The 17,982-nt window shown below is 40.4% G+C and overlaps 1 protein-coding gene across 12 annotated transcripts in view; it reads left to right on the top strand.

Moving 5' to 3' along the window:
• The window catches only part of rims1a (regulating synaptic membrane exocytosis 1a), a 33,114-nt gene that overhangs the window by 10,669 nt on the left and 4,463 nt on the right, over positions 1-17,982 (top strand). For 3 of the 12 annotated variants that reach the window (XM_049735829.2, XM_049735828.2, XM_049735826.2), the window contains 21 exons: positions 2,360-2,628; positions 3,052-3,731; positions 5,664-5,704; positions 5,962-6,096; positions 6,208-6,307; positions 6,479-6,602; positions 7,849-7,895; positions 8,021-8,133; positions 8,206-8,336; positions 8,529-8,700; positions 8,860-9,013; positions 9,261-9,314; positions 10,036-10,198; positions 10,635-10,739; positions 11,172-11,231; positions 13,016-13,105; positions 14,251-14,334; positions 16,208-16,311; positions 16,398-16,519; positions 16,599-16,759; positions 16,858-17,072. In XM_049735829.2, coding sequence (XP_049591786.1) covers positions 2,360-2,628; positions 3,052-3,731; positions 5,664-5,704; positions 5,962-6,096; positions 6,208-6,307; positions 6,479-6,602; positions 7,849-7,895; positions 8,021-8,133; positions 8,206-8,336; positions 8,529-8,700; positions 8,860-9,013; positions 9,261-9,314; positions 10,036-10,198; positions 10,635-10,739; positions 11,172-11,231; positions 13,016-13,105; positions 14,251-14,334; positions 16,208-16,311; positions 16,398-16,519; positions 16,599-16,759; positions 16,858-17,072 — 3,124 coding nt within the window. Of the gene's footprint in view, positions 1-2,359; positions 2,629-3,051; positions 3,732-5,663; positions 5,705-5,961; positions 6,097-6,207; positions 6,308-6,478; positions 6,603-7,035; positions 7,054-7,848; positions 7,896-8,017; positions 8,134-8,205; positions 8,337-8,528; positions 8,701-8,859; positions 9,014-9,260; positions 9,315-10,035; positions 10,199-10,634; positions 10,740-11,171; positions 11,232-13,015; positions 13,106-14,250; positions 14,335-16,207; positions 16,312-16,397; positions 16,520-16,598; positions 16,760-16,857; positions 17,073-17,348; positions 17,382-17,982 lie in introns of all 12 variants that reach the window. The other 9 variants (XM_049735824.2, XM_049735821.2, XM_068652467.1 and 6 more) reach the window with 7 other exon arrangements.

Below are 17,982 nucleotides of genomic sequence, written 5' to 3'. Positions count from 1 at the left end.
CAGTTGCATGCTGCCGGTACCATACGTCAAGCTGTCATTGGCTGCCACTTCTTCCTGTCCCCCCCCAACTCCTCCTTCACCATCTCCTTTCTTTCTGGATTTGTTTTCCTTTCACCTGATAAGTGGCAAGTATTTGGTGGCTTTTAGCTTGATCAGAGGCATTAGTAGAAAGGGTTATGTAGCCTGAGAGTGTTACATGACAGTATGTCTGCTTGAGTGAACTAACTGCGGTGATCAATACAGTAAGAGCTGGATTGTGACTTCAGGTGATAGGAACTTGCCACTTGATTGTTCATAGTTTGTAACAAAATTGCAGTAAAAGATGGCTGTGATATCCATGTGGAGCAAAACAGAGGTAATTATGTGATATGGTTAGGCAGCAAATAAAGAAAGTGTAGATCAAGCGTAACAAGCTATCGTTGGGGCCGTAGATTGAGCCAGATTTATTGAACGCACCATAGCGCAATGAATTCCGCTACGTGAACAGGAAATTATTTCATTCAATCAATGCACAAATAATTTGCAATCTACTACATGACCTGGAGGAATTACCGCACATTTATTCGTTATACAGAAAAGCTCTAGCAAGGTCTGCAGAAGCTGGATAACAATCCTGATCATTTGATCGGAGTTGCATTACTTACTTGATACACATGCAGGTACAACACAACAATGTGGAAAATATTTGAGTGCTTTTCAAACTGAAGCCACAAATTGTGCTTAGAAATTGCATCTCTACAGTAAAAACATCCACAAGCACCACATGTTTCATAAACAGTACACATGAGCAATGATGCACATACTGTATATGTGAGCAGGCCTCCTTTAGCCGCCGCTACACACATACACACATTTTTGTGCACACAGGCACAGATGCTGCAGGACGCCAAACAAAGATATACACACACACGCGGGTTTTTGTGTCCTAGTTTCCATCTATGGAGAAGCTATTCTCTCTGTAGTTCGCCCTCACTCACACGAAGATCTCAGGGGAATCTTACTACGGTGATGTGACACACTGCTGCTACAGTTCTTGCAGCATTGTGTTTGTGTGTACGTGTCCATGTGTGAGTGTAGGTGTGTATGTGGATCACAAAGCATATATTTCCATTGTCTATCTCAAGAGTCTTTGGGCAGTAGGCCGAGTATACCCTGAACCGCCCTGCAAGTGTCTGAAGTCGCGTCTTTCTATCAGACCCTGCCTCTTGTATCTTTTTTGTTTATTCAAATGAATCAAGTATGTGTTTAAAGTGGGGGTTTGGTAGTTTTAAATGTGTTTAAAGTGTGTGTGTGGGTTAAATATATCTAATCTTATCTGATATCTTTGTAACACAGAGTAATGACCTGTGGTTCACTGAATATATATTTTTTAATTGATGATTTTTTTTATTCCCTTGCTGGTCATTCAAACTAAACAATTTCAATCTAGCAGAATTGAGCATCATTGATCACATTGCGGATGTTTTCAACAAAGATATAATGTTCCACATGGGTGTGTGTGCCTATGTGTGTATGTGTGTGTGTTTATATTTGAACACATTCTCCTGCTTTCCCTGGTGGTGCTGGGCTGTTTGGCAGGATAAATATAGCCGTGGCGTCGGTGTAAAGCTGTTTTCTCCTCAGCTTTTGTAGCTTTAATCAAAAGCAATCTGGAGGAGGGAGAAGTGAAAGAGAAGGGGGTGAGAGAGAGAGAGAGAGAGAGAGAGAGAGAGAGAGAGAGAGAGAGAGAGAGAGAGAGAGAGAGAGAGAGTATGGGGAAAAGGGGTGGTGGGTATGGCAGACGGCAGAGTGTTTTATTTTAGCTCTCTTTAAATAGTCATTGGGGAGTGTTCAGGAGTAATGAGAACCCTGGTGGCTGGAGAAGACGGACCGACTCTAACCTCCCATCTCTCTCCTCCTCCATCCTCTGTGTGTCTGTATTTCACGGCCAGCCACACTTCCTCCGTCACTGAATCTGATATAAACGCCGGCTTATGACTACTACTGTGCTCATGCTGCAGGGCCTTCGTGCAGCACTTCCTCTTTTACGCAATGATTCATCATATCTATTCTGGGATAGAATCACACCCCTCATCAATATCAGCTGTCAATACTAATAGTTATTGATCTGTTATCTGATCTGTCGTCATTTGTTTTCTAAATGAATTGAGCGGTCTACACTGTATAATGTCAGATAATGAAACGTGCCCGTCACAATCCCTCAAAGCTGACATATTTCAATTTGCTACTGTATGATGTCGATGATCCGATCATTATTCAGTTGTTTTTATTTCCTTCTTTTATGTAGTTCCTCATTCAATAGTCAGTGAATATTGAAAAAAATAATGTGCGTAATCGCTGAATTTGATTATTTTTGTAGGTCATCTGGGTTTGTAATAACTGCCGAAAACAACAGGAGATACTGACCAAGCCAGGCGAATGGTTCACCGGTTCGTCAGGAAAGCCCACCGGTCTCGGATCAGCCATCAGCGAGCCATCTGTGTGCCAAACCCTTGGTGATAAGAAGCTCCGATCCCACTCCCAAGCCCCTCCGGGCTCCACAACATCCCTAGACCCCAACACAGCCAGTGCAGCCGGGAGCACGGCTGGAACAGACGTTCGGTCACGAAGTGAACCGCCAAGAGACACGTACGTTTTGCAAGCACACTGCGTTTCAAATCAATAACAATGCCAAAAAGAGAGAATCGTTTCAAGTTTTAAGAGGAACAGAGCTTTTGTCTTTGAATTGATATTTTTAAATTCTCTAGCATTGGGTGGGATACAATTAAAGGACGGTTCATTTTAAAGTCAAATTGATTGAGTCGATTCAGTCGAACCATGATTCGATGTTTCCAAATTCAATGAACTGCAGTTCGAGAGAGTGTATGATGCAATGACTTTCTAGTTGTCATTTTATAATCTGAATGAATTTGCAGGGGTCTAGATTAACTTATTTTACTAGGAGCGCAGTAGCTCCTAACCTGAAATTTTATGCGGGCAAGTAAATAATTACGTAGATAAGAGTCTACAAAATGGTTAACAGTTTTATTTTCTTGGTATCTATTCCACAAGGAGAAACGGAAGAGGGGGTGGAGGAACTGGTCGGGCAGAGCGCAGGCCAGGCCAGCCCATGCTGCAAACCCAGGTTTCCATGGACCGAGACCTCCGGGGCGAATCCAGGGAAAGCCGACGACTCACGAAAGGACGTTCATTGGACATCGATCCAGTCGGAGGAAGCGGTGGGTTGAAACGGACACAAGAAGGGGGCCACCAACACATTGGCCACAGTCGTGGCCCCCCTCATCAAGCAGGGCCAGTCCTTCCCGGAGGTCGGGGTCATCCTGTACCAGTGCAAGGCAGTGGAACAGGAGTTATGGCAGAGTTGAGGGACGGTTTAGTCTCTGGACAGAGGACCGTCGGTGGATTGAGTGAACACACCCTTGCGCAACAAGACCACCCCCCTCAACTCAGAGAACCTTTGAGTTCAGGGCCCGGATCAGCCCCCGGTCAGGGGCATGTCGTGAGACGAACCAAAAGGAACAAAGCTGACAGCATGCTACGCAATGATTCGCTCAGCTCTGATCAATCGGAATCTCTGCGTCCGCCACCACCTCGACCCTACAAATCAAAGCGAGGGCTGGGAGCTGGAGGCAAGAGGCAGACCAGTGTCAGCAGCTCAGAAGAAGAGGGAGGGACCACACCGGAATACAGCAGTTGTGAGGATGCTGAGATTGAAAGTGTGAGCGAGAGAGGTGAGACTTCTTAAGCTGTGTCGTTTTCCTTCTGTCACATAAAACATGTGCATAATAGTATACATACACATTATTTTAACTCATTCAGTGCCATTGACTGTTATAGACGTCAAAGATATTAACTGGGTTGGCAGTGAATGATTTAAAACGTGACAACAGGCACGCCCACGTGTTTTAAGTTTCTTACTTCTCCGGGATTGATGAATGTGAAGGGCTACCAGTTGCATACACACGTCTGAAATATCACATTTGTAAAAAAACAAACTTGAATTATATTCTAATGACATACAGTATATTTTCTCTTGTAACTACGTATTGTCACGAAAGCTAGTATGACATGATCACCGATAGCATTTGAGGTGCAGCATTTGTTCTCTGTCCATCTTTGTAGAAGAACTGCAGCGCTGTGTTTTATACACAATGCATGCTTCAGGCCAGAGCCAGCAGCCTGACTGTCATTGTGACCAGTGTGCATGTTAACAAGCGTGTGTTAGACTGTGTGCTGTGTTTGTGTGTGTGTGTCTAAATGCTTTGCTGAGTGTCATATTATATTGTTTTCAGCTTGGCCCTAAGGGAGTGAGTTGGTGGTGACAGTTGTACTGCGAGTGTGCATGTTTGTGTGTTTGTGATAGGTCCGTTTGACCCCATTTGATTCCAATGTTGACCTTGTGTGGCCTCACATAGCAAAGTGTCCTGGAGCCCTAGAAGACATGGCTGTTTACGCTCTAACCTTGTAATTTCCAACTGGGATGATGTCACTTCACTGCTAACCATTCTTTCCATTTCGAACTCATCGCTGAGCATCTAACAGCAATAGCACTAAATGAAGATTATTTTTTAATTTTCCCTTTTAAGAGAAAGGGGATTTTGACATCAGGCTTGTATATTCAACCCGATGCATCAGTTTACAAAGCAGACACAATACTTCAGGTTTCACTTAATAAATTGAACAAGCCTGCGGCATCTGATTGTTGCTGGACATTCTGCAGAAGTCAAACTCCAAACATTATGACATTGAGCAAGTGGAGGTTTAGTATGAGCTGTTTCTGTTAGAGCAGGTTTTACTGTATACACACCAGCATGGCAGCAAGACACTGCTTCCTTTTTTAGCTTGAGACTAAGACAGAATCAATTACGAAATGTGGTTGCTGGCAGCCGGCATGCAGGCTTTTAAATCATTTGACTTTTAAAATCATTGTGAGATCACAATGGAAACACTCACTCACTCACTCACTCACTCACTCACTCACTCACTCACTCACTCACTCACTCACTCACTCACTCACTCACTCACTCACTCACTCACTCACTCACTCACTCACTCACTCACTCACTCACTCACTCACTCACTCACTCACTCACTCACTCTTTAATGATTGCAAACATAACATTCTCAAGCATTTCATCCAACACTGCATGGAATTACAGTCATGATTGAGTTATGAAACTGAGAAGTGGGTTTGTTTTAAGATTACATAATGCCACTATAAGTTGTCACAAGCCATTCTCCTCATGGTCTGCCTGCTCCTAGGGATGCTTACTCTTATTTTGCTTGATGTCATAACAATGGTGTTGAAGTGCTGCACACATTTCAACAACCCCTCCCTGCACATGTGTACAGCAGAAGCTACAGCGGGAAGGACCCCCAAATCATATTTCTCATCAGTGTGAAATGTTATATTGGAAGGGAAAAAAAAGCTTCTCATGACTTTTAACAAAAATAATTAGAGTTGCTTGAACCAGTAGCAAGTCATCCCAAGTGGGGACAGTGAGAATGTGATATCACTCACTTTGTCACTTTGTCTTTCACAATGACCAAATAAGGAAAATAATATTCTCCAAGACTATAACTTTTAAGTTTTTTTTTAAAAATACTTTAATAAGGTTTGTCTCTCTTTCTCTTTCTCATGTTCCATCATCTTCCACTTGCAGGTGACTGGGAATGCTACCCTCATGACCCCACTGTGTGGCATGTAAGTAGAAAAACAGCCATAACTATAAAAAGTGATCTGCCTAAAAACAATACCGTATTTTCCGGACTATAAGTCGCTCCGGAGTATAAGTCTCACCAGCCATAAAATGCCCCCAAAAGTGAAAAAAAAACCCATATATAAGTCACTCCGGAGTATAAGTCGCCCCCCCACCCAAACTATGAAAAAAAAACGCGATTTATAGTCCGGAAATTACGGTAATTAAAATAGTAGCTTGTCACAGTTCTAAGTCTTTGCAGTTCTCGTTTTTTTTGCTGCAGCATCCTGTAACCTGGCAACCATCCAAGGAGGGTGACCATCTGATTGGCAGAATCACCCTTAGCAAGAGGAGCACAACCATGCCTAAAGAAGCCGGGGCTCTGCTGGGATTAAAGGTCAGGGTGCCAATAAAATAAACTGGATTCACGCATTCATGATAAAAGATATGGCTTCATTAGCCTCTACAAATGGATTGCAAATATTTCACCTTCCCCTTCTCTTTATAGGTGGTGGGAGGTAGAATAACAGAGTCAGGGAGATTAGGTGCCTTCATCACCAAGGTCAAAAAGGGCAGCCTGGCTGATGTGGTTGGACATCTAAGAGCAGGTAATTTGAGCAAAATAAAAAAAGTTTCTTCATAATATTCAGTGCATATTTATCCAGAACCTGTGAAATGTAGAAAATCAGGCCACACTATATACTAAATTGGACTAACAATCCAGTACTAATTCTGTATTACTAATCACGTAAAAACTATTATGCAATGTCTAATTTCAGGGGATGAAGTTTTGCAGTGGAATGGGAAACTGTTACCAGGAGCCACCATGAAGGAAGTTTACAACATCATCCTGGAATCGCAAGCAGAGCCCCAAGTCGAGCTAGTTGTATCCCGGCCTATTGGGTAAGTTATGTATATGCTTATAAACCAATGTCATTTTTGAAAAGATCTCATGTGATAGAATATGTACACACACAGACAAAATTCTGACATAATTTTATAGAATTTCTCTTCTCATCGGATTGTGCAGATATCTGTTTGTGGGCTGTTTCAATTTTGGAAAACGAAACATACCCATTTCATATGTTTTGTTGATTTAAACTAAGTTAAAAAAAAAGTTAAGTTCATAAGAAAATAAGTTAACTAATAGCGGACATTGATTTCAACATCACTTATGTACTATTTATTCTTTATTGTATCATCTTTTTGAAAAGTTATTTTTAACAGTATTGATACTGGTTTTTTTTTTTTTCTTTTCAATAACGTTGACTTAATTATTTGCTTTGTTTTGGAACATAAGTTGAATGTATTAATTTCTCTCCAAACAATCACAAAGGGTGTATAGAAAATATCAGTAAGTAATCTTACCATTTTATTAGGACCTTTTTATCCCTCATGCTTATGGAGGAATAGTATCATACTGCTGGTGACATTTTGCATCCCAAAAAGAGTCAATCTTTCCGTTAAATGAGCATATGCGCAAATTTGTCTCTTTGAAAATCACTGCAATTGTTTATTATTTTATATTTTATAAATAAAAGAGATGCAAAATGAAAGATGTCTATGACGGTAGAATAGTTTTCCACAAATCACATTAGGAAACATTATCGAAGAAATCATTTGATGCTTTATAATGCTTCAAACTTTGCTAACCTCTGCTGTTTTGAATTTGGGCTGCTGGAATTTATAAAGCATGATTTGAGTTTATTTGATGACGCTTGCTTTATTTATTTTATCTATACGTGTGTTTTGTCTTCATTATTATTATTATTATTATCATTACAATAGTAGTTGTGCATAGAATTATATTATTATAAAACTGGTGTAAAAATTGTTAGTGTTTGTAGAATTAACTTGATGCAGCTGCATAATTTAGAGATGACTGGAACATATGGTACTCAACGTCTACACACTTTATTTATTTATTTATTTAAGAAATGTTCCCATTCCATGATCATTTGCGTTGCCATATTTTCTAACCATGTGATAGTTTAGCTTGAACATCTGCTGTATCTAACTAGTTTGAATACGTATGGATTTCTGAATCAAGCATGCAAGCCTGTGCATCCACAAACCTACTAACTTTACTGCATTCAATCCAGCAAGTTGTAAACATGCAAACGGCTCACACGTTTTCTTGTCTTTTCAGTGATATCCCAAGAATCCCAGACACATCCCATCCTCCATTAGAATCTAGTAGGTGTCTTTATTTAGAAAAACTCCATCTTCCACCCATTAACACAGGCTCCACCTTCCAAGGGAAGGTGGAGACCTTCCAACCTTGAGATTTTCATTTTCTGTTTCTTTTTGCTTCATAGCAGGTTCGAGTTCATTTGAGTCCCAGAAGATGGAGCGACCATCAAAAAATCTTTTATCTCCCACCAGTCCCAGAATGATTCTAGACGCTCCACAGCTAATGCCAGGAAAACTTTCTGTGAGTGGCTGTTAACTGGGTCACATTGTAAAATCTCTGGACCAAATGTCTTTGTATGTTTTTGGCCTGCAGGTGAAGCTGTGGTACGACAAAGCAGGTCACCAGTTAATAGTCAATGTGCTTCAGGCGGTAGAGCTCCCTCTCCGGCCTGATGGACGACCCAGAAGTCCATACGTCAAAATGTACTTTCTTCCTGATCGCAGGTACAGCTGGCATATGTTCTCGTTTCAAAAAATTTCAAAAGTAGCCACAGTGATCTTTTTTAAATTATTTTTGATTTTTTAAAACTAGCCCACACTGTCCTATTTGTGAATTGAATCAACAATGGCCTTTGTTACACAAACACACACACACACAAAAATCCTTACATTTGTGTTTGGATGTGTTTAAAATAGTGACAAAAGTAAACGCAGGACAAAAGCAGTGAAGAAGACCTGCGAACCCAAGTGGAACCAAACATTCCTCTACACTCACATCCATCGTAGGGATTTCCGCAACCATATGCTGGAGCTGACCGTATGGGACCAGCCTAGGTCACCAGAGGAGGACAGCATCTTTATGGGAGAAGTAATACACACACACACACAGACACACACACACAGTTCTATATTATTGTATTGTTTTTTTAAGCAAACACAAGAATTACATAGCAGTTAGTATTTAACAGATTCAAAGTGACTATTTTATTGCATCAGTTATTGTAACGGGAAAACTTTGACTTGACAGATTCTGATTGAGCTGGAGACAGCTCTGCTGGATGACAAGCCACACTGGTATCCCCTCCAAACGCACGATGTCTCATCCATACCGCTCCCCCGCCCCTCCCCGTATCTGCCTCGTCGACACATACACGCCGACAACCCTGGCAGGAAGCTGCAGCGTAAGTATTGCATGTCTCTGTTTTGACTTAACTGTTTGTTTTGAAGCTGTGTCATGTCGTGTGTGTTTGCGTGCATTGAGAAAGAGGCAATCTTTAGTTTCCAAAACAAATCATACATAGCCTTTGTATAACATGTACTGTACGTCAATGGTAATGTCTGCTTTTACTTCCCTCCCCTAATACTTCACGTGTATCTGCATCTGGAATGTGTGCATGCGTGTGTTTGTGTGTGTTGGTGTGTATGTAGGTTCGCAGCGTGTAACAGAGCCTGAGTTTGAGGGTACAGCAGTAGTTTCTAAAGGTGGGTGGGGATTGTTTTTGTACTATGCAACGTTTCCCACATTTGTTTCTGTGTAGTGTTTTGTGTTATGCATTTGTGCGCTTATTAATGAACTGTAATGTTAAAGGAAATTCATATTGAACATAAGCTATAAGGTGAACATGGTTGAGGGGTTTGCGACTTTTTCTGAAAAGTTCCTCCTCTTTCCAAACACCTTAGATCAACTCTATCCCAGATGGGCTTGAGAGAAACTGCTTTGTAAAACAAACCATCTGGTTTGGCTGGTTAGGTATAAATGGGAAGGAAAAATGGTAGGCCCACTCAAAGAGAAACTAGTGGGCCATTGCAAGCTTTGAGGTATTGCACTGTTGGAAATGAAGCCAGGGACCTTGGGATCAAAACAAAGCCCAGCAAGGATGCACATATGCTTTCAAGGCTGATCACTCTCTATATTGCTATTTTTATCTTTAGACCATGTTCTGCTGCAACAACAAAAAATGATTTTTTTATTTTTTTTTTTAAAACACAGCACAATTTTCTATCTCAAGGTCGCTTTTTACTGCTATATTTGCATATCCTCCCAAAAATATCGGAGTACATATAGTGGTGGATTTCTTTAGTTTTGCTATAGGTTAAACACATTCAGATTTGACATCAAAAGATAAATATGATTTTTGAGGTAGAAAGATTAGACCTGTTAACCTTAAAATGATCTCCATGCACCTTCACTGGCCCCTGACAGCAGAGGGACGTGGCAGGGAGCGACAACGGGAGCCCACGTCCACCCTGGAGGTGCCTGAGTGCCAGAGGACGCCCTCACATCATATACGTTCCCGCTCAGTATCCCCCCACCGCGAGGAGAAGGGATGTATACGATCCCGACCGGCCAATGTCCCTGCGCAGAGGTGAGAAGTTATGATTTGAAAATGACATATTGCACTGAAAGAGGCTGTGGCTTCTCAATACACCGATCATTACCAAGATGATTTTTAGGGTTGTTCTAATTAATTGCATTTGCACAAAGTGTTTTTTTTTTCTAGAGTATGTCCCGAAAAAATGTGATGTACAGCCACGTTTCCATCAGGTGCTACCATTTAGTTTAGTATATAGGAAAGGCAATGGTGGGTGAGAGAGGAGCAATGTTGGAAAGCAACAAAGTGAGGCCATCTTCTAATGAAATGGCAACTCCAACTAGCCCGGAACTCATTGTGCTGCCAGCTCTGCTTTTAAATTCTAAGCCAAATGAGCCCAGCCAAGAATTGTCTGCCACATTGCTTGACCACCACAGTGACTTAAGTCATATCTATCTTTAGTTATATATTTATTGTCTTCATTTTTCAGGAGTCTGGACGATGAGCTTTCGCACCCCAGGCGTTCTCGGTCTCCGAGCCGCTACTACGACTCCTCTCGAGGTCACCACACGGATCAGGAATACCTCGATGACAGGTATTTTAATTGCATTTGCATCTGTCCTGTCCTAGGATGTTCACTTATTGACTTATTTGACTTTTGAGCAATACTGACAGCTTCATCGTAGGCAAAGCTGGAAAGTGGCAAAACATTTGAATGTGTGTGAATGTCATGGATGTTGAAATCCCATTGTATGAGTCAAGCTTGATTTTTATTTTACTGTATGCATTTTATGTTTTGCACTGTTGACCTTGGATGGGGTTGTTGGTGCTATAGCCAACTGATTAGTTGTTTGTAAAACTACATTTTAATTGTGTGTTTTGGCTTCGGAACATGTGTTCATGTCTGCGTTTTTGTTTGTGCAAAGCGTCCTCGTGTTCCAATTCACTCTCTTCTCCCTTTGCTCTCCTGTTTTGGGGAATTGTTGTTGATTTCCTCATGTGTCATCCATCCCCATGGTTACCACAGTGAGGTCATCATGATCCACCAATCAATGCGAGGCAAAAGTGCTGAGTGCATCCACTTAAGGTAACTTGGTCAATCATGTCATATTCCATATTGTGTGTTTCTGGGTGTGAATTTCGGCCTCAGAACTTGTACTTGCATAGCATTTCCATGAAAGTGCCTTTTGGTTATACTGTATGTTGGCAAACTGACAAGACAATCGTGATCATTTCCAATCCAATATTAATCGCAAACAACAACAAAAAGAACAACAGTAAGGAATTATGACGATATTACATGTCAAACATTGGTAGCAGATAAAACAGCTGTCAGGAAAGTAAGTTAATAGTAAAGCAGTCATGTTTATTAATGTTTATCGCTAGGATTTTGAGAGGAAGAAAAGCAAAGTAGTGGATCGCATCCATGTAAATCACTTGCATACTGCATGTAATCCACAAGAGGACGCTACAGGACGATGCTTATTACCTACAGTAAGAGTGATGGATTTTGTGTTTGACTCATTTTTTCTGTTTACAATTTTTTAAAGTTTTCGTCTTTCTCTTTTCTACTGACACAAACATTAAGAATTAACACAATTATTATTCACAATGTTAATCGTTCTTCAGAACTTTTACACTTTGGGCAGGCATACCAAAGATTTTAGGAATAGAAAAAAAAAAAATCATTGCATTATCACCCGTGCCTTTAAACCACAACATACTCAACTACATAAAACCACAAGTAAACTTTCCTCTTCATTTGCCCCATAGAGCTCTTCTTTCTGTTGTCCAAACATCCACACACAATAATTTCTTTTTCTTCCCTTTTCCTACGATCTTGTCTATTTTGCTGCTTCTGTCACTGGCATGCATGCTTATCGTAATTCAGGAGCTCAACTAGGCACATGAAAACACTCCCACACAAGATGCCACTTTTATTTGAAAATATTATAACGTGATGAGGTAAGTATGTACATACGGGTTTGATATGCTTCAAACAAACTAACGAACAAACACTGATGCACAAACTCGTTCATAGCAGAGTTGTAGACTTTAAGAACTTGGGACTTGACTCGACCCTAACTTTGACTTCACTCTCAAACCCACAAAGAATGGTAAGCTATGTTAATAAGTTCACATTTAGTTCACGGATAGCTTGTCAAACATTATCTAAGCGTCACGTCGGTTAGGCATCTGTTTGAGAAGACAATAAATGAATAGACAGTACAGAGAAAAAGACAAGTACTGAGACAATTTTTTTTATTTACCAGATGCCAACAGGTCTGGCCATATTTGCAATGACGACACAATGTTGTTAAAAGTAGTCCTTTTGATTTCATTCCTTTGTTTGAAGCATATGGCCAACTTTTATTTTGCTACCATTGCGGTCGTAATACCAAATATCTGTTGCCACTATGGTTGATAAAAAACATTTAAAGGAATTTATTTGGAATGAGAGAGTCTCACTTCTTTTCGCTATTCGATTAGATTCAATCTGTTCTAACTTTGCTTGCAATGCATGCTGTTTTTGGAAATCTTCTATGATCAGTAGCAGTGTACCGTGCCTGCATGTCAAAAGCTAAGCTAAGCTCTGTTCTAGACACTCCGTCCTGACAACACACACCTTCATCACACAATGAGTTGGGTAACTACACTTTTTAGATACATCCAGTCACATCATTGTGCCCTGCAGGCAGGCATGGCTTAGTTCTCAGACTTATGATTTTGTGAATCCAGCCAAACTTTCTTTTGAAGTAAGTTTTGTGTTTGTCCATTGTTTTTCTCTTTGTGGTTGACCTCTTGCCGTGTCTCTCCTTTCCATCCTCCTCCTCCTCCATTGGATGGCATGTTATGCTGTGATGCCTCTAGTGATCTTCAGCCTTCTCTGGACAGGGTTAGGAGTGCTAGCACCAACTGTCTGACTCCAGATAATCATGTCCCCTCACCTGAGTTGGAAAGGTACCATGCTTTGTATCCACCACCCTCCTATAGTGATGCTGTAGTCCCCCATTTCCCTTTGGTATTGCTCTCTTGCACTCTTCCCCACTTTTCTAAAATGATGCTTCACTCTCACAACACACCAAGGCACTCAATGTTGCCTGATTTCCCTTTGTCTTCACCTGTTGTCAAAATAACAGATTTCCTTCAAATTTCAGGCATTGATCCTTTAAGTTAATAGTGGTGAAAGACAAATGCATTTCTTATTGTATATCTCAAGTTAATTCTTCTTGTGATGTGATTCACTTCACCACTCACACACATACACACCTAATTCTCTATCCTACAAGCTCTTAATCCAGAGGATGACCTGCAGTAATCTATGTCAGATACATTCCATTATCGATCTGCTTTGTCTGCTGAGACTGCGCTATGTCACTATCTAAAGTGTACTGCTATCTTAAACAATTGTAGTTGTTTGTGACTGGTATCCATAGCGTGAGCCTTGAATGTGTTTCTTGTTTTTGTCATGTCTCCCGTGGTAGTGCTGCTGCAGTCTTGAATTTGTTTACTGGTGGTGTTTTAGGATAATCTGTAAAATATTAATATTACTAAAAATGGAATGGAATGATGAATACATAAATAAATAGATGAATAAATAAATTGCAATTAAGAAAAACAACAATGAGGAGGTTGTTGCAAGACACTAATGTACGACTTAAGCTGCAGCAAAGAACATGTGCTTGCCTCTGCTGCCCTCAAGTGGTAGAAAATAAAAGCATGCTGCTGCATTTTATCTATTGTTAATGTACAATTGAATTGATAAAGGCGATCTGCGCACATATATAAGATATATAACAAAAGTGTGTATATTACATATGACATATGCATACTTTGTATTAAATATAAGCAACAGTAACTGGTTTTAGGAGATGCATCAGTTTAATTTGGGTATTATATCTAAATAATGAAGATTTGTCAAAGTTTTATCTTCAGTGATAAGCATCTTTTTTCCATTGTGAGCATCAAACAAGACTTCTATTATATTTATTTTTAACTACTGACGGTGTGGTAAAATCATATTTGTTGGACCTGAAGATATATGTGTATACTGGAGTCCATTTTTTTTTTCAGTGAAGTTATTTTTTTTCCCTGTGCACACTTAGAAAATCATTGTCCCATTCGTTGCCCCGGAGACGTCCCCCGAGTCCCCGGATTTTTATCCAACATGCTTCCCCTGAAGATGACAGGTACCCTTTTGTGGACCCGTGACATCTCTCGCAACTCTCTTGAGCTTGACTTGTGACACCACTGAGTACCACCATCAAACATTTATTTTCTAACTTGAGAAAAGCTCTCATACACATCAATTAATTTCTCTTCAGTTGTGTTCACATGTTTTTTTAGGAGGGGTGCAGGCAGTATGCGGTAGCACCTGTGTGGGTGTTTTACACTGAGCCTCTGTAAAATTTGATTCCATTTTTTAAAAATATTTTTGGATGAATATTTTTGATGAAAAATATAAGTAGAAAGTGATTTTTATCTTGTATGAAATAAAGCACAGCTATACGTGAATTTCCATTTTTGGATTAAATTATTTGCCTTAATCTTCAATATATCAATCTTTACGCCAGAAAATCCTCTTCAGCGTGAAGTTGTATTTCTTTTGCTTTTCCGCTTATCATAACAGCAGAAGCTACTGTAAATTTATTTGAACAAATACAAGATAAAATCACTATTTGTTTTTTGCTGGCCAGCTCTCTTATCCTAAATCCCCGGTACTCTGTGGTCACGACTTTGACGCAGTGGCTGTGGCATACAATGTAGAACTTGTCTGAAAAACAAATTCTACACCGTTTGTCACTCACATTGTGTAAAGGTTTTTGCCTTTGTGCACTTTTGAAGTCTCTTCACAAAGATTTGCAATGGTTTGTGTTCCTGGTTGTGGATAGTGTTGACATTGTTTTGTCTTGGTTTTCGTATTGTCTCCTTCCCTTAATAAGCTTCACTTTGTGCTCTTTTTTAACTTGCGGTAGCTCGGACTGCTTTTGGTGTGAAATCCTGCGCAGTTGTGTTTGCTTTTTGCATTGATATAAAGTGTTGGTGTTCTGGGAATTGCACTTGCAGCTTCTATGTGCTCAACTTCTTCTCCTCCAAGATGGCTTAGAATTGTCAATGGCATCAAGTTTGGATGTGTCTATGTGTCATCCACATTATTTTTTTGCTCTGTGGTCCCTGAAATTCTCCTCAGTGAGGTACACTGTATTTTATTTGACACACATGCATACATATTTTGACTAAATGCCATTATACAGTCCTCTCCAAAAGTTATGGAACAACAAGTTTGCGCTCCTCTATCTTATCCATTTATCGCTCAGTGTTTGTATGCTTGATGTGCCAATGCTTCATTCCAGTACGCTTCTGTTTTCACATTATTCATAACATGTGACATCGTAGTTCTATTTTTTTTTTTACCCAATTTTTTTGTCTGCTTGTGCACTTTTGCACTGTATGTGTGTAAAACTTTGCTCATTAGGCGCAGTCTTGGATAGGGGATTCCTCCAGCAAATCGTCTTTCAATTTCAATTAACCCTGAGTTAGATACAAGCTGTCTCTGTTTAATTCTATGTTGCATTCCATATAACCTGTCAACTCCTAAACCTTCTCCAAAGTATCTCCTGTCCTGTGTTTGTGTTTATTAGTGTGGCCAGGTTTGTCGACGGCTGTCACTAATGATGTGTTTCTCTATAGAATGTTTTAAATGATTTCATCTGTGCAGTATTGTGAGATTTTGCAAAGTACAGAGTTCGATATTTCCACTTTCTCCCACTTCCATCACCTATTTACCGTGCATGTTTGTGTGAGTGTGTGCGCGTGTGTGTCAAGAATCTTGCTTCACTTGCTGATGAATCTATAGCTTGCTTCTCCTACGGCTAATATGTTTTTGCCACCTTTTCCCCAATTGTTGCTGTTGTCAACCTAGTGATATTTTTTCTGTATTTTATCGATTTATCATGGTCTGAATATTTCATGGATCTTATTTTGGATTTCATGTATTTTCTCTGTTTGTTCTTTTGTCTCTTCCTCTGTCTGTTGCATTTTTTATTTGTTACTGAATATTAGGGGCCACCACGAAGGTGGTACACCTCTTTCAATGACATCATCCTCATCTCGCAAAGTGAGGCAGCTCCCCCAGCTTCCCCCCAAGAGCAACAGTGTAGAACAAGGTAAACATGAACAGGCGTTGTCCTTGTGCGGCAACATTAAAAGGACTTTCAATTCAATCTTTCTTTTCTTTTGTTTTTTTTCCCAGCCCTGGTAGCAGAGGAGCGCGTCCGTCAACTCCAAATGAGGGTTCATTCGAACCGGATGTCAGCTACTGTCAGTAACTCCAGCCAGCAGGACCTGGACCGAGCGCTCAAGAACAAACGAGAGGTGGCTTTTAACTCCGCTTTCACAGATAGTCAGCCAGAATGTCAGCCATGTGGCCCATTACACTGTCATTTTCTTGCAGCTCTTCAAGGACCACAGGACGAGCAGTGAGAATGCTTCCCATAAGTCCTCAGACAGTGATGTCAGCGACGTATCAGCCATCTCTCGAACCAGCAGTGCCTCTCGGATTAGTAGCACCAGCTACATGTCCATCCAGTCAGAGAGACCCAGAGGACGCTTCAGGTACAAAATTTTATGATACTCACTGCTGTGGATGAATTCATATTTCAATGATGTGACGTGATTTTACAAAAAAAATAAAAATAATAATCAATGATCAGTCGAGCCATGCGTGCGACGGGCCGCCACATCATGAAGAGCACCAGCGTGAGTGGCGAGATCTACGGCATGGAGCACGCAGATGGCAGCCAATCGGACACCGCCCTGGGAAGCTTGGGAAGTGGGATCAAAAAGCGGCGCTCCAGCCTCAGCCAACGTGTTGTTGCCATCTTGCCGTCGAGGCGCAGTCGGAGTACCTCACAGCTCAGCCAGACAGGTCAGAGACTTCCCCAAAAAATTATCATCAGTCATGTTTTGACTGAGAAAAAAAATGGTTGAGCACACATTAGCAAAAATAAAAAAAATGACAATACATTTAATCAGTATACATTCAATTTCATTCAATTTCTCATTTTCTTTCCTTATGAATGTTTTCTACTTTTTGCTGTCTCGACAGTATAAAACTATCTGTCATACATGCTAATACGTTTTTTCTGTCTTTCCAGTATTTTGGTTTTAGTTGTTGTTCACGGGTTTTGTTGTGTTGTTTCAGAAGCGGCTGGTAAGGCGGTGGACAGACAGAAAGGTAAACAAATTAGAAGGACAGTGTAGCATGGAGAGGAAGTTACAAAAATAAGAAAACATTTTAAGATGGATTTAAGACTCACCTTAATGCAATTTGCTTCATGCACCATTGAGGCACACAGCAAAATTATCAAGCAGCTAGCTCAACCATTTGACGACATACTGTATTTTTTTTTTTTTAAATTGAGCAACTATTACGTTATAATTTTCAGCTTGTCACACCAGAGAGTTAGTGGCATGATTTGTTTGGGACCATACTACACAACCCACCCATTTATTTTTTCCGGGCTTTGTACCAGCAGTGGCTGGGAATCGAACGCATACGATGTGCGTCAAAGCAGCAGCATGTACGTACCACTAAGATACCCATGCTTAGAGTGAGATGCTTTTCTTTCTGAATATATTGTACATAGTGTACATATAGACAGAAATTGGCAGCAAGAGATGAAATGCAGTTTACTAGAGCTTAGTCCCCGCCCTTCTTGACCTCTGTCTTCAGCACGCTTCCTTACTCCATCCTCTTCATCATCATTATTGTAGCATTTCAAGAAACTGGGAAGTTGGAAATCTACAACCTATGATGAGGAAAGGAACTAAATCAT

Source organism: Syngnathus scovelli, chromosome 12, assembly GCF_024217435.2.
Source record: "Syngnathus scovelli strain Florida chromosome 12, RoL_Ssco_1.2, whole genome shotgun sequence".
Classification (NCBI taxonomy): domain Eukaryota; kingdom Metazoa; phylum Chordata; class Actinopteri; order Syngnathiformes; family Syngnathidae; genus Syngnathus; species Syngnathus scovelli.
This window is presented reverse-complemented; position numbering and strand designations above follow the sequence as displayed.